The sequence below is a fragment of the Microchirus variegatus genome (assembly GCF_963457635.1).
Source record: "Microchirus variegatus genome assembly, chromosome: 6".
Lineage (NCBI taxonomy): Eukaryota > Metazoa > Chordata > Actinopteri > Pleuronectiformes > Soleidae > Microchirus > Microchirus variegatus.
The window spans coordinates 3,679,807-3,693,702 of record NC_139807.1 but is presented as its reverse complement, the minus strand read 5'-3'; the positions used below and the strand labels follow the sequence as shown (position 1 = coordinate 3,693,702).

Genomic DNA, 13,896 nt, shown 5'->3' with positions numbered 1-13,896 from the left:
TAAGGTTAAGTTGAGTGTGAATGGGACCATTTAATGAAGAGATTCTTTTATTGTCTTATTTTGTTATTGTACCAGAATGTATTTATTAACTAACTCGTTGCAGAACTCTGTAACTGTTGCTGTTCACGGACTGTTAGACAACTACCACCGCAGAGAAAACCAGGCCTTTACTTTGAAACATAGCTCATGTGCACGGTGAAATAACCCAGTTTTTAAAAATAACAAACCTTTCCGACCCAGTTCACAATATGAATCGAGACAGGCGTCTATTTTTTTTTTTTTACTGTAATTTCTGTAACGTCTAATATTACATCGAATAGGTACATTTCCAAATTATATATGTTGATATGATATAGTACCTATAATTAACATGTACTGTAACCCACATTCTATTGGGTTGTGATGCCTATTTGAAACACTTTTATTATACCATGGAAATTGGTAAATACATTCTTAATCTCCAGAATCCAGAGAATGAATCCTCAATCCTCGATCATTTTTGACTGAAATTTCAATCTCTAAAGATAGTGGAGGTATTAATCAACTCCATAACCTTTAGAAATACAACAATTAGTCCTTTAACAATGTGGTCAGTCGTCGGAAAGCTGATCAACAAACATTTTGATAGTCAAATACCCAGTATTTGCACAGCAAAACGGGTTATTATCACAACAATGTTCTGATGTCTCAGTAAAAATAATCATTACCTGTGGTGATCCTTTAACTTGTACTGCATATCTAGCACCATCAGCAACATCCAATCATTCTAAACACCTTACTGAGCATAATCATTGTAGCGTCATAGTAGCATTTTAGCAAAGTGTCCATCTTTGAGTGGTCATCAAGCCTAGAAAAGTGCTGCTATACTTACCATGATCAATGGCACAGAATCCGCAACAGTGTTACTTTAATGAAAAAATGTCTTCATCTCAGGTCGTTGCATAAATCTGCTTAATAAACCCCGGATTAACAGATCGATCTGAGCCTCCACAGAGGTTTTAACAGTTGCTGCTCACCTCACTGACTAATTGGCTTGGCAGCTTCATCAGAGTTCTGTCTGTTTACATCACGATAACACTGTGTAATCTTCATATGTGGAACTACACACAAATTGAAGGGTAGAGATATGTCATCAAGTCTGTTGATGGAGGGATTTTAATGAAGGGGAAAAAGTGCACAAAGGTCCAATGTGGTGGCTAGTGTGCAATTATACCATAAATCTGTCCACCACAGTGACCGCTAGTGACCACATGAAAGGGTTAAGATAGAAATTGTTTGTTTTTCATAGCCTTAGAGTGAGCCTTCTGTGTGCACTGTTGGCAAGAGCCTTGCTTTATCTCTTGCGCTGCTGTGTTTCTACTGGATAAATCAGCCACAGTGTGCCTTTCACGCTTTAAAGTGGAAGTTTACTTCACAAAGAGAAAATGCATTCTCTCTGTGATATGTGAAGACCATCAGAGGTCCGCAATGGCCTTCAGAGCGTCCTCCGTGTGCAGTCACGCCACTAGATGTCACTAATTCTTACACACTGGACGCTTATAATGTACACGTTTGAGTTTGTCAGGGTGACATTCACTGCATAGCAAAGCCTGGAGAGGAAAGCAACTCTCTGAACTCTAAACTCTAAAACTGGCCCGGAGCGAAAGGTGAGAGAGGAGCCGTGTGTGCGTCGTTCTGGTCACGTTTCATGACATCAGCCAAATTCGAGTCATACGAATGTCTTCAAGGGGAAAGTGAGCATATGCCCCCGTATCCCTGCTGTCTAATCCTCCTCCACCTCCTCCGTTCAGCTAAGTGCCATTACACATTTGGCTTCGTTACAAGGATTTTAAAAAAAAATACTCTAAAAGCACAAGAGCAGTTTTGCAGGAAACCTCTGCAGGATTACAAGGACTTGTATAGGACTTATCTGTACGCAGATGGTGATACATGTGCTCACATCTACCCACGGGCAAACTCCACTTTTAGTGTATTCTTACAAAATAGTGTCATTCTACTTCAATTAAAGACATCTGCGCTTGTATAGTCGGAATTTGGAATTTGTAACCCACAGCTTCTGAGTTACACCCTGATATAAAACATGTTGAGCAGCTCACTAATGCACTGGGAAAGGAATTGGTGGGTGGTCACAGTGATAAGACTCTCTTAATGTTTCCCCTTTTTTTCCCCCACTGATTCTCCCTCGAAAAAAACCACCGCACGTGATTCGTATCAGAGGGCCACAGGGAGACGAGATAGTGAGCAGAAGCAGAGGAGGAGGAGGAGGAGGAGGAGGAGGAGGAGAAGAGGAGCGAATGAGAGAGAGAGAGAGAGAGAGAGGACAGCCATATACTTACGAGCAGACACCCACACCAGCACCTGCTTTATAACCACTCTGTGTTTCTGTTTGTTTGTGTGTGTGTGTGTGCGCGCATCACTCATCACTCCACGATGCATTCCTGTGGCTGGTTGGCGTCTCTGTCTCTGGTAGCACTGGCAGGTAAAAAAAAAAAAAAGTTCCTTTTTATCTTCTCTGATGTTGTGTGATGTGTGAAGACTTGAATTTTTAGCTTCTCACATGATCAAGGTTTCTATTTTTATGACGTGGTGAGCTGTGAAATGCGTAATTTATAGGATATAAATAAGGATGTCCAAATATGTTTGGTATTATGTCACGCTTGTGCCAATAATAGTGTCATAGCTTGCAAATGAGGCATAGGGAATTGTGAGCTGCTCTTTCCTTCAATATATCAGCTTTGTTTTTGTTACAATTACTGCTTTTACGACAGTTTTCCGTCCATTTAAATCTAGAGATTTGATTCACATCGTTTCCACATATTTCTGTGACTGATAAGTCGTGATAAAATGGAGCTTCAGGTTTCACTGTCCTGAAATTGTGCCCATGCATCTCAGCTTGGTCACCACTCTCTCTCTCTCTGTGTCACTTTTACAAGGTCTTTCCCCTTTTCTTTGTGTTTGTCATTTCAGGAAACACAGTTTTTGCTGCTGCTGCTGCTGCTGCTGCGTACGAGCGAACTGAGAGGAACTGCTCAGTGTTCCCTCCGGTAAGATCAGCTCATATTACATATTACATATCACTCTGGTTACTGACTTCATTCATGAAGTTTCCTAAAACGTGAGACGGACAAAAGTGTCGTGAAGTTTTTTTTAATGGCATGGTTTCCCCACAGTTATAGCTAGTGACGGTTAATGATTACAGAGAGGGACAGATACAGAAACAGATGAATCAGCTGCCGCTTCGGTTTAATTAGATGTGAAGGATTTTGACTCTCACTCCTACGTGTATGTGTGTGTGTTTGTGTTTGTGTTTGTGTTACAGTACCTGCCAGGCACAGCAGTAAACACCACGCTCCAGCTGCAGGAGTTACGAGAGCGAATGCTTCCCCTGAATATATATGCATACATTATCCCTGGCACTGACGCTCACCTGGTACATCTGCCGTCCATCACATTTAAACCATCTGGGTTTAAACCTCGTGTGTGTGTGTGTGTGTGTTCATCGGTGTGACCTGCTCTTGTTTTTTTTATCAGAGTGAGTACATTGCACCACGTGATGCCAGAATGGCCTTCATGACTGGATTTACAGGCTCCGCAGGTACAATACTTCCTTCCCTACCTCCTCCTCTTCATCATCTTCCCCCTCTTCCCGTGACTCACCTCCCCACCCCTGAGCGCCGTGGCCGTGTAGCCCCTCTACTTTCATCCCACTCCCTCCTCGCCATCACGCCTTTTTGCTTTGTTCATCTGGTTTTCCATCGCCTTGCATCCTCTCATTCATCTGCTCTCTCCTCTTGACCATTAAATCAAGAGATTTTCCTTTCAGTGCAATAACGGCGAACCAAAATTAATGATCATGCATATAGATAGATAGATAGATAGATAGATAGATAGATAGATAGATAGATAGATAGATAGATAGATAGATAGACAGAAAGATAGATAGATAGATAGACAGATAGATAGATAGATAGATAGATAGATAGATAGATAGATAGAGAGAGAGAGAGAGAGAGAGAGAGAGAGAGAGAGAGAGAGAGAGAGATAGATAGATAGATAGATAGATAGATAGATAGATAGATAGATAGATAGATAGATAGATAGATAGATAGATAGATAGATAGATAGATAGATAGATAGATAGATAGATAGATAGATAGATAGATAGATAGATAGATAGATAGATAGATAGATAGATAGATAGATAGATAGATACTTTATTCATCTCACAGAGAAATTCACAGAATATTTCTGCACTCAGCTTTTGCACGGATGAAAGGAGAAGATAAAACAGTAATGTGATGCTACATCACACTCCATGAGGAGAAATCACATTTCTTTACATGCAAAAATTTCCATTTTTAGATAATTACATTTTCTGATTGAGGGATCCTAACATATGTTCTCACCCAGTGAAGTGTATTTCTCCTCATGTGAGGCTAAAACAGTGGAATGGTAATATAATCCCTGATTAAATATCCACCACACATCACCAGTTTGCTCGCTGCCTCCTTTTAACCTTTTCTCTTCTGCACACACTTGACGCATCGCACATTATTCCGCTCTCGACTCTGACATTTATGGTCGTTTGTAATTCACTGTCACCGCCGTCCTCTCTCCGTATTAAATCAGCTGCTGCTGTCCTGACTCTGTGCAGGCACTGCTGTAGTCACTCAGACCAAGGCCACTCTGTGGACAGACAGCCGCTACTGGGTTCAAGCTGAGAGGCAGATGGACTGCAACTGGGAGCTGAAAGAAGACGGTGGGTTGTGATGCCATTGTGGCGCCGTGTTATGACAACGGAGGACGTGGTGTTTACAATCTGATATTTGTGGTTTTGACAGTCTGAGCTAAAAATAACCGGACAAATGCTGCACAAGTGGTAAAAATAGTCCATGCACAAACTGAATGCGAAGGTCAATTTATGTACGCGTAATACACATAGCATCCTGTAACAGTGCTGGCGCCAGAATTCATTTATTAAATTATTGTGTACGTTCCTCATCCATTCACTTTTTAGTCAGACCATGCATCACAATAAGAAGCACTCACAGTAATTATAATAATAGTGAACTTCTACCATAGGAATATAATTATTCATGTGAGAAATATGAAAATTGCTATGTTTTTTTGCCAATATACAGTCCCGGTGCCACAAGGGGGCGTCTGCACAGTTCCTTTTATTGTAGGACCTCTTGATATAAAATGATCTTATTCGTCACTCTATTTTATCAGTTGAAAGCATATATTTACAATTATGATGAATAGATGATGTTCATTCGGGTCAAGAAAACCAATAATGTGAAATTTGTCGTCCCATGCCTACATTTGATGAGGTAAACATAATATCACTTTAGGGAAACTGACCATAAAATAATTCACGGTTCAGTTTTTTGCATATTTGATGTAAAACATTAATGACTTTTTAAATGTTCTCCAGTGTCCGTCGTCAGTTTGGCAGCGTGGCTCATCTCTGAGGTTCCATCGGGCGGCCACATCGGCTTTGATCCCTTCCTCTTCTCGCTCGGTGAGTCTCTTTTCTCCTGCCGACCTGTCAGTGCTGCTTAACATCAGATCTCAATAGCACATGGAACATTGTGAACCGAAGCCTTCCAGACGACAATTAAACCTCTGATTGATTCACTTCATCGTGTGTAATCACCCGCTATTTCCTCCATTAGAAACACAGGAGGACTACGTCCTCAATCTGGACTCGAGCAATCGCAGTCTCAAGTCCATTCCTGATAACCTCGTCGACCGAGTGTGGAAGGACAGACCGTCTATAGGCCCGGAAAACCTCAACCGCCTCCCAGACAGAGTCATACGTGAGTTTCCATATACACGCTGTACAGTAAGTAGCATATGGTGACCTTTATTGGTGCCCTTTATCATCTACCTGCTGATAAATGCCTGCAAACTGGACAGAGGGCACAAAGTGGCTCCACAAACACAACCATAAATGCTGGATGACAGATCAAACAACGACTTAGAGAGAATGGAAGAGATAAGGAAGTTGTCTGGACGCCCACGAGCCTCAGCTTTTATGGACAGAGAATAGACAAATGGAACAAATGGAGGACATCATAAACCCAAGTTTGGGCATCGGAGCTTGTTCCTCTCTGTCTGTCTGTCTGTCTGGGCAGAGTGTTGAATGATATGCAGACGACAGAAAAGTCAGACAGCGCAACGGGGGAAATCCTTAATGTGCCTGCACTTAGTAGGAAGCATTACGTTTAGATAAGGCACTGTTATTCACATCCTTAGAAACTGCACTAATCAATGGTTTTATATACGCTGTCTGGAGGGGGGGGGGGAGATTGTGGCTATAGTCACTAAGTACTTTTTTATTGGAATATCAGGAGACAAACATAGACTGTATTATAAAATGTGGAAGTCGTCTTCTGGGTGCAAAGCATTTGCGATTTCACCATGTAAATCACATGGTGTGTCCACTCATGTGTGCCCATGATTTCCTGAAACTAGTGATTGAGCTCATTAACTCACATACTCAAATATTTTGCTAATTGCCTCCCTACAGCCCAAAATAAACAAACAAAAATAATCATGCCAAAGATAACTGGACAATAGTCAATGGTTGTTTTTCTCTATGTGTTGGACCTGTGATGACCTACAGACCCCACACTTCGCCCTGTCAGCTGTGACCTTCATGTGGAGAATAAAAGTGGAGGAGTGGACAATGAAAAGACAATGAAATCTTCTGTATGACCGGGCCTTTTTTTTTTTTTTTGGGAGTATACCAAGATGACAGTGCCAGGATTCATCAGGCTCAGATTGTGAAAGAATGGTTCAGGGGAGCATGAGTCATCGTTTTCACAGATGGATTGACGACCAGAGTCCAGACCTTTGGGATGTGCTGTAAAAAAAAAAAGAGGAAAAAAAAAAAGACTTAACACAGCAGTCCAACTCCATCATAAATACAAGCAAGGTCTTGGTGAAAGGTGACGCAACTTTGCATTAAAAGAAATGCTGTGACGTTGCATAAGCTTCTCAAAGCAATGAGTGCATGTTGTCCAACAAAACTTTGACTTTAGTTTGAGTAAAAAACAGCTCACATGAGGTCCCCATGAGGTCAGGAATACAAATGCTTCATTAAAAAGTAATAATGAAGCAAGTACAACAAAATGCGTGTCTTTGCAGAAAGGTCCTGGCAGATCAAAGTGGAGCAAATACGGAATCAGATGAGGGACAATCCGTACGAGCCCACAGCTCTTCTGCTGTCAGCGTTGGATGAAACTGCCTGTAAGTCACTAAAAAAAACTTTCTTCATGAGGCAACTCAAACTATTTAAAGTTTCCACAAAGATCATGCTCTAAAACTGCTTTACAGCTTCTCTATATGTGAATAGTGTTTATTGCAGTGACGAGATCCCTTTATTTTTGTTCACGACTGCAGAAACACAATCACATATTGCTCTAAAGACCATGAATTACAAGTTTCAAAACACAACACACACAAATTCACTTTACTGCATTCTGTTATTTAGACAACTACATTTTAAAGGGATTTGAAAATTAAGGATGATTAATGAAAGGCCCTGAACCTTTCAATATAATGTTAATGCGACCAAATAATACTTTCAAAAATGTTTGAAAAGTGATTTATTGCCTTTAATCCTTAATTGTGGACCCTGCAGGGTGATGAATAACCATTGTTGTCGTAGAAGTAAACAAAGTGTGTGATGCAAATGAAGACTGACAACAGATAATTACGTTTATGAAACTCATTGGAACTAATCGTTTTTGCATTAAAAAAGCTTCTTCCGCTGGTCTTCAGACCCGCTCTGACTCCTAATTTCAGATTTAACAAATCTGTCACACAGAGAAAGCCACACACAGATGAGCTCATATTCACCAATTAGATGATGTCAAAGTCATGTTTTGTTTTTTTAGGGCTCTTTAATCTCCGCGGCAGTGACATCCCATACAATCCCTTCTTCTACTCCTACACACTCCTCACAATGGATAAGATATGGTAAGTCCGTGTCGGATCATTTAAATGTGTCCGTTTTGTCTCTGTTCCTGAATGTATACACAAACATATGATCATTTTATATACATATATATTACCTATAAGGACCACCATGTTTACTTTCCCCTTCTACCGTATCTACCAGGCTCTTTCTCCACCTGAACAGAGTGACGGAGGAGTTGAAGGTGTACCTGAACGCCTCCTGTGAAGACTCCCTGTGTGTGCAGCTGGAGAGCTACGATACCGTTCGAGACCATTTAGAGAAGTATGTGGCCCAGCCCGGAGTTAAAGTATGGATCGGCACAGAATATACAAACTATGCACTTTATGAGATCATTACACCACAGGTACGTAGATTATTATTATTATTTGTATTATTGTTGTTATTTGTCTCGTTATTTCTTTAGCAATAATTGCTTTTGTGCGTTATGTAGGACAAACTAATGACGACCTCCTACTCCCCTGTGTTAACAACTAAAGCCGTCAAAGATGACACCGAGCAGCGAATCCTGAGGGACGCTCACGTATGTCGACCGTGCACAGACATGCTTTAATACTTCAGTGAACACACACACACGCACGTCGACCTCTTAACTCACCCAAAGACATTTGACTCCGTGCAGGTGAGGGATGCAGTCGCAGTGATGCAGCTGCTGATGTGGCTAGAGAAGACTGTGCCTGAAGGAAAGGAGACCGAGCTGACGGCTTCAGAATACGTCAACATGTGTCGCAGGTGAGCGCAAAGACATACTGTATAAACGCAGATTGTCATTGAAAATAACTGCCATTCAATAAGAAAAAAACAAAAAAAAGGCAGTTATATTATATCCATAATAGCTATAGATACAATCATCTCATAGTAGCTGATGTTATCGTCCTTCAAGCAAACAGAGCGACAGCAGAGGCCCGAGCTTTGAAAGCATCTCTGCGAGTGGACCGAACGCTGCTCTTGCCCATTACAGGTAACATTCTTTTCATTTTTATGACTTTTAATGTAGATCATAGTACATATTGTATGTAATAAGGAGGTTAAAAATGTATTAGACCTCCACCCAAAGCCACAGCTGCCCTAAATTAAAGGCATTGCTAGTTATCAAAATCTTTTTTTTATGTTTCTGTGATGGTTAATGTGCCAGTATGTATAAGCATCTTTAACCGAAATGATATATTTAATGCTAAAATATAATCATTATTGTCCAATTTTTCAAGTTTTACAAAAACAGAAAAAATTGTAAAGCACATTATTAATATTTCTTGATTAAGAGGTCAAATTATAGTTATTTACTTGTATCCCTGAACAGAAAAGTGAGTTTTAATTTGTATATGAATTCAGTTCAGTTGCCAAATAAATACAATTTTGACTTTGACTATATATATGTGTGTATATATACACATATTGATTATATATATATGTATGTATATATATATATTTATACATACATATATATATATATATATATATATATATACATATATATATATATATACATACATACATATATATATACACATATATATGTACTCTTAGTGAGATCAAATCTGTCATTCATAATTCACCACTACAGGTATATTCTATAGTTTTCCTATGCTTGATAATATGAAAGTTTTGCTCGGCACATTTTCAGAAGAAGGATGCAACATACGAGTATGGTTACATCATTTCTGTTCTCAAATAACTCTTATTTATTCTCATCCCTCTTTCTTTTATTCCTTAAGCGCTCACGCCGTGATTAGCTCTAACAAATGCAAACAAAAATGTGTCTCAACGACGAATAAAAAAGAGAGTAAAAATGAGTGAATCTACATAATTTAGCACATGTGTAGTTCATGGACATGATGTAGTTTCACTGTTTTTTTGCAGCCCGTCAAATGTCACCAGCAGGAGGTTGACGCCTGACGAGATGTATCTGATCGACTCCGGCGGTCAGTATCTGTGAGTCAGAACACGCGCTCGCTTCACGCTCTCTTCCTGTTTCACTTCATGTCACTGGCTTTTAAAATGACTCGTCCCGCTTCTCACTTCTGTTGCTATCAGAGACGGGACGACTGACATCACACGCACAGTCCACTGGGGGAGCCCTACAGCTATGCAGAAGGTGACACTTTCTTTTTAAAAGAGAGATTTTACAGTTTTCTCTGTCAAATCGACTCTTCTGTGAAACACAAGATCCCTGCACTCATTATGTGTTGCAGCAGCAGATTAAAAATGAAATTAAATCCTCAGAGAGAAAAAAGGACATAGTGAGCAGACGGCACATTGTGTAATATAATGAAATAAAAAGTGATTTAATATTTTCATTACATAATGAAGTGTTAAAGGTCCACATATTGCTGACAAAATGAAGAAATTGCATAATATAATATAAGTCAGTATAATATAATATAATATAACGTCTTGTACTTAATATGTATTGGGCTTTAGAGTAGTATTTTATTAAATAAGTCAGAAACACATCTTTTTTGTTGTGTTTTGTGCTGTATTGATATTCATCTCACATTTAATGTCGCCTCATAAAAAGAAAAAAATACTACTCTAACATAAAATTCCCCATCGTTAAACGTTACTTTTTTTTTTACAGGAGGCCTTCACGCGAGTGCTCATGGGAAACATTGAGATCTCTCGAACCGTATTTCCCTCAGGGACACGAGGTGGGAAGCAAGAACACATAAATGAATGTTTTTTATTGGGATTCTGCTCAGAAAACCTTTTTCCCACTTTCACCTCTAGAGGGCTCTGTTTCTCCACGAGTCGCCCCTCCCCACATACAGTGGATGTTGTTTCTATGGTATAAGTATGATTGGAGTTCTTTTGTTTTCCCCAACAGGTGTAAACATTGAGATGCTGGGCCGCCGTGCATTATGGGAGGTGGGCCTGAACTATGGCCACGGCACAGGTCACGGCGTCGGAAACTACTTTGGAGTTCACGAGTGTGAGGCTCATTTCACACAGACTTCACTCTTCAAAAATGATTATTGAGTGAATTCATTTTCACTTTAACCCTTAGAACACAGATTATTTTGGCTGCTTTTTTCCATAACTATGTTTAAACATACAGTATAATACAGAGGCTATAAGAATGAGCGATATAGAGTCTTATATCCTTTGAAACCTTTTTTTAATTTTAACCAACTCTATAAACACAACTGAGGATAAAGTACTCTTTTTTTTTTCTTTTTTTTTTTTAATTAGATTGAATTTGTGAAATTTGGAAATACTTTTTTTAGCCATTCGTTTTTATGGACAAAAACAAAAGGAAAAACACTCTGTTTTGTGACTTCTGCACAATTATTGCTATTTAACTTGAAGTTCACTTGGTTAAAATCTGATTTTTCCTGTATCTAGAGCTGCAAATACTGTCATTTTCATTATAGATTAATCCACAATCCCACAATCACAACAGTGTAGCACAAAAAGTGACAAAAAAATCACAATTTTCTTTATACCGAGGGGAGATTTCATCAGTCATCAGTTAAACATTGCAAAGTGATTGAGTTTACACACAATATATTCACACAAATGCTGTGAACTGAGAATATTTGTAGTAACAATTATCAATTTATTATCATAATAAACATTTGTCTATTGATTGAAAAAAAAGGTTTTGCAATAACCTGTATAAGCATTTGTATTAGTAAAAAAAAACATAAAATAGAATCAGTAAAAGTATTTATTTTAAGTATATATTTGGAAAAAGGTGTATATATATATATATGACACTAAAGACTAAGTCACGTCACGTCACGTACAACTTAGTATTATCTTTTTTTTACAGGGCCTGTTGGCTTCCAGGGCAACAACATTCCCTTCAGAGAAGGCATGTTCACATCTATAGGTGAGACAATATAAACAGTGATTATTTAATGGCTCAGAAAAATACCAAACTGATGATGGTTTCCTTTCAGAACCTGGATATTACAAGGAGAATCACTTTGGGATCCGGATTGAAGACGTTGTTGTGGTCGTACCCGTCCAAACTAAGGTACACAACCTTATGACAGTGCTTTATCAATTTATTAACAGTTTGACAAAGTGAGTGAACGTCTGTCTCTGTGTGTTTTTTCTCACCCTGCAGTTTGGTCACAACTTTCTGACCTTTGAAACTGTGTCGCTGGTTCCATACGACAGGAAGCTGATTGACACGTCTCTCCTCAGCTCAGAACAGGTAATCTCATCCAATCCAGTCTTTAAAAACAACACAGGACAGTCACATTAAAATGCACAGAAGATAATAAAACACATAACCTGAGAAGCATTACAAATATACAGTGTAAAAAACAATAATAGAGACAACAATAGAGCTCCAGCAGCAAACGCCACACAATCTCATCATCATGCAACCAAAACACGGCCATTTTGGCAGGAAGCTGTGCTGACCAAACACATAGACATATGGCCCTTTTCCACTATGGTCCCGGCTCGACTCGAATCACCACGGCACAGCACGCGTTATCACATGTTACCGTCATATAAAGTATAAAAATACATAACTAGCTTGCTATCCCTACTGTGGCAAAAGTGTATTCATCACATATAAGCTTGTGGAGCCAGTAGTTAAAGTGTTTTTTAGGATCAGACTCCTGTCTTCAAGATAAGATTCAAGATAAACTTTATTGTCCCAGAGGGAAATTTGACCTGCACAGCAGTGCCACGACAGTGTCGAACACATAATCACAGAGAATCTATTGCTTCTCCGGTGATAAAAATCAGTCTCCTGTTGTCGTTTTTGCAACTGAAAACATTCTTCTTAACCTGTCGTGTAAGTGCATGGTTTCCTCAAAAAAACCCTTTTTTTTTAAGAACCTCAGGTTGTAGATTCTCTGCCGCTCAGAGATCAACAACACGTGATCTCTGTGAAAACAAAACCACGTGTGAAATGTAACTTCTGCTTCTATTTAACTCGAATGTGAAGAGGGTGAGAAATGTTTGTTTTATAACATCATAAGTGTGCAAAAAGAAGAAAATAAGGAGAAGTCTCTTTCAGTATAACAATATTAATCCCTTTATTCATTATCTCCTGACTTTCTCTCCAGCTTCAGTGGCTGAATAAATACTACCAGACGATCCGGGACGTGTTGGGTCCTGAGCTGGACAAACAGGGACTACGCGAGGAGAAGGACTGGATGCTCAGAAACACCGATCCCTTCCTTTCTCCGGGATCGTCTGCGTCCGTCTGCTCGTCCTCGCTGACCTTCCTCGCTCTGGCCGTCTCTCTCCTCTACAGCGTCGTCTGAGCGTCTCTCTCTCTCTCCATCCACACCAGGACTTGCACTCTATAACGTTTCCTCCTATGCAGTCTCTCTCTCTTTTTTTTTAACAGCCAGGTTAAGAGATGCACTGCAGTTTAGCATTTTTGTTAATGCTAAATAACTGATGGATAGTTGTTTAATTATTTAACTTTGTGAATAAATGTCTAATATTGTGGCGTCAGTGGTTTAAAAAAATGATCTTTTATGTGATTTTTTTTTGAGTATGAGTGTGTTGCACATGTAATTATTATTTTATTAAAGTAACACTCTTTCAAAGAAGAGTCTGATCAAAAGTCATTACTTACAAAGTGAATTTTGGATGTTATAGTAATATTGTTGTGCTGACAGATGATATATATGTTTTTATATTCACAGAAACATCATTTTGGGGCTTCCGGAGAAGACACTACTGCTGCCTCCTGCTTGAAGCTGGGAAATATGGACGTGTGCAGGTCATTGAACTTTAACATTTCATATGGTTTCCACGTATAAGTGATAAGGCTAATGACTCATGGTAGGCTGAATAGATTGATACGTAGGTGGATAGATAGATAGATTATATAAGAGTTCATTTTTTGTGGTCTCTAGATCCTGTGTTATTTATTAATCTGATGCCATTTTTCTGCATTATATGCAGTATATTGGTTGAATATTCCATCTGTA

The 13,896-nt window shown here is 39.2% G+C and overlaps 1 protein-coding gene across 1 annotated transcript; it reads left to right on the top strand.

Moving 5' to 3' along the window:
* Nucleotides 1–2,359: 2,359 nt before the first annotated feature.
* xpnpep2 (X-prolyl aminopeptidase (aminopeptidase P) 2, membrane-bound) lies at nucleotides 2,360–13,457 on the top strand. Its single transcript, XM_083891267.1, has 21 exons — nucleotides 2,360–2,479; nucleotides 2,968–3,044; nucleotides 3,320–3,430; nucleotides 3,532–3,595; nucleotides 4,655–4,759; nucleotides 5,438–5,524; nucleotides 5,679–5,822; nucleotides 7,156–7,257; nucleotides 7,908–7,989; nucleotides 8,132–8,333; nucleotides 8,421–8,510; nucleotides 8,610–8,719; nucleotides 8,871–8,948; nucleotides 9,848–9,919; nucleotides 10,022–10,082; nucleotides 10,566–10,635; nucleotides 10,812–10,916; nucleotides 11,760–11,819; nucleotides 11,890–11,966; nucleotides 12,060–12,149; nucleotides 13,018–13,457. Exons 1-21 carry the CDS (start codon nucleotides 2,431–2,433, stop codon nucleotides 13,216–13,218), a joined length of 2,037 nt encoding a protein of 678 aa, XP_083747393.1. The 5' UTR covers nucleotides 2,360–2,430; the 3' UTR covers nucleotides 13,219–13,457.
* Nucleotides 13,458–13,896: the final 439 nt, after the last annotated feature.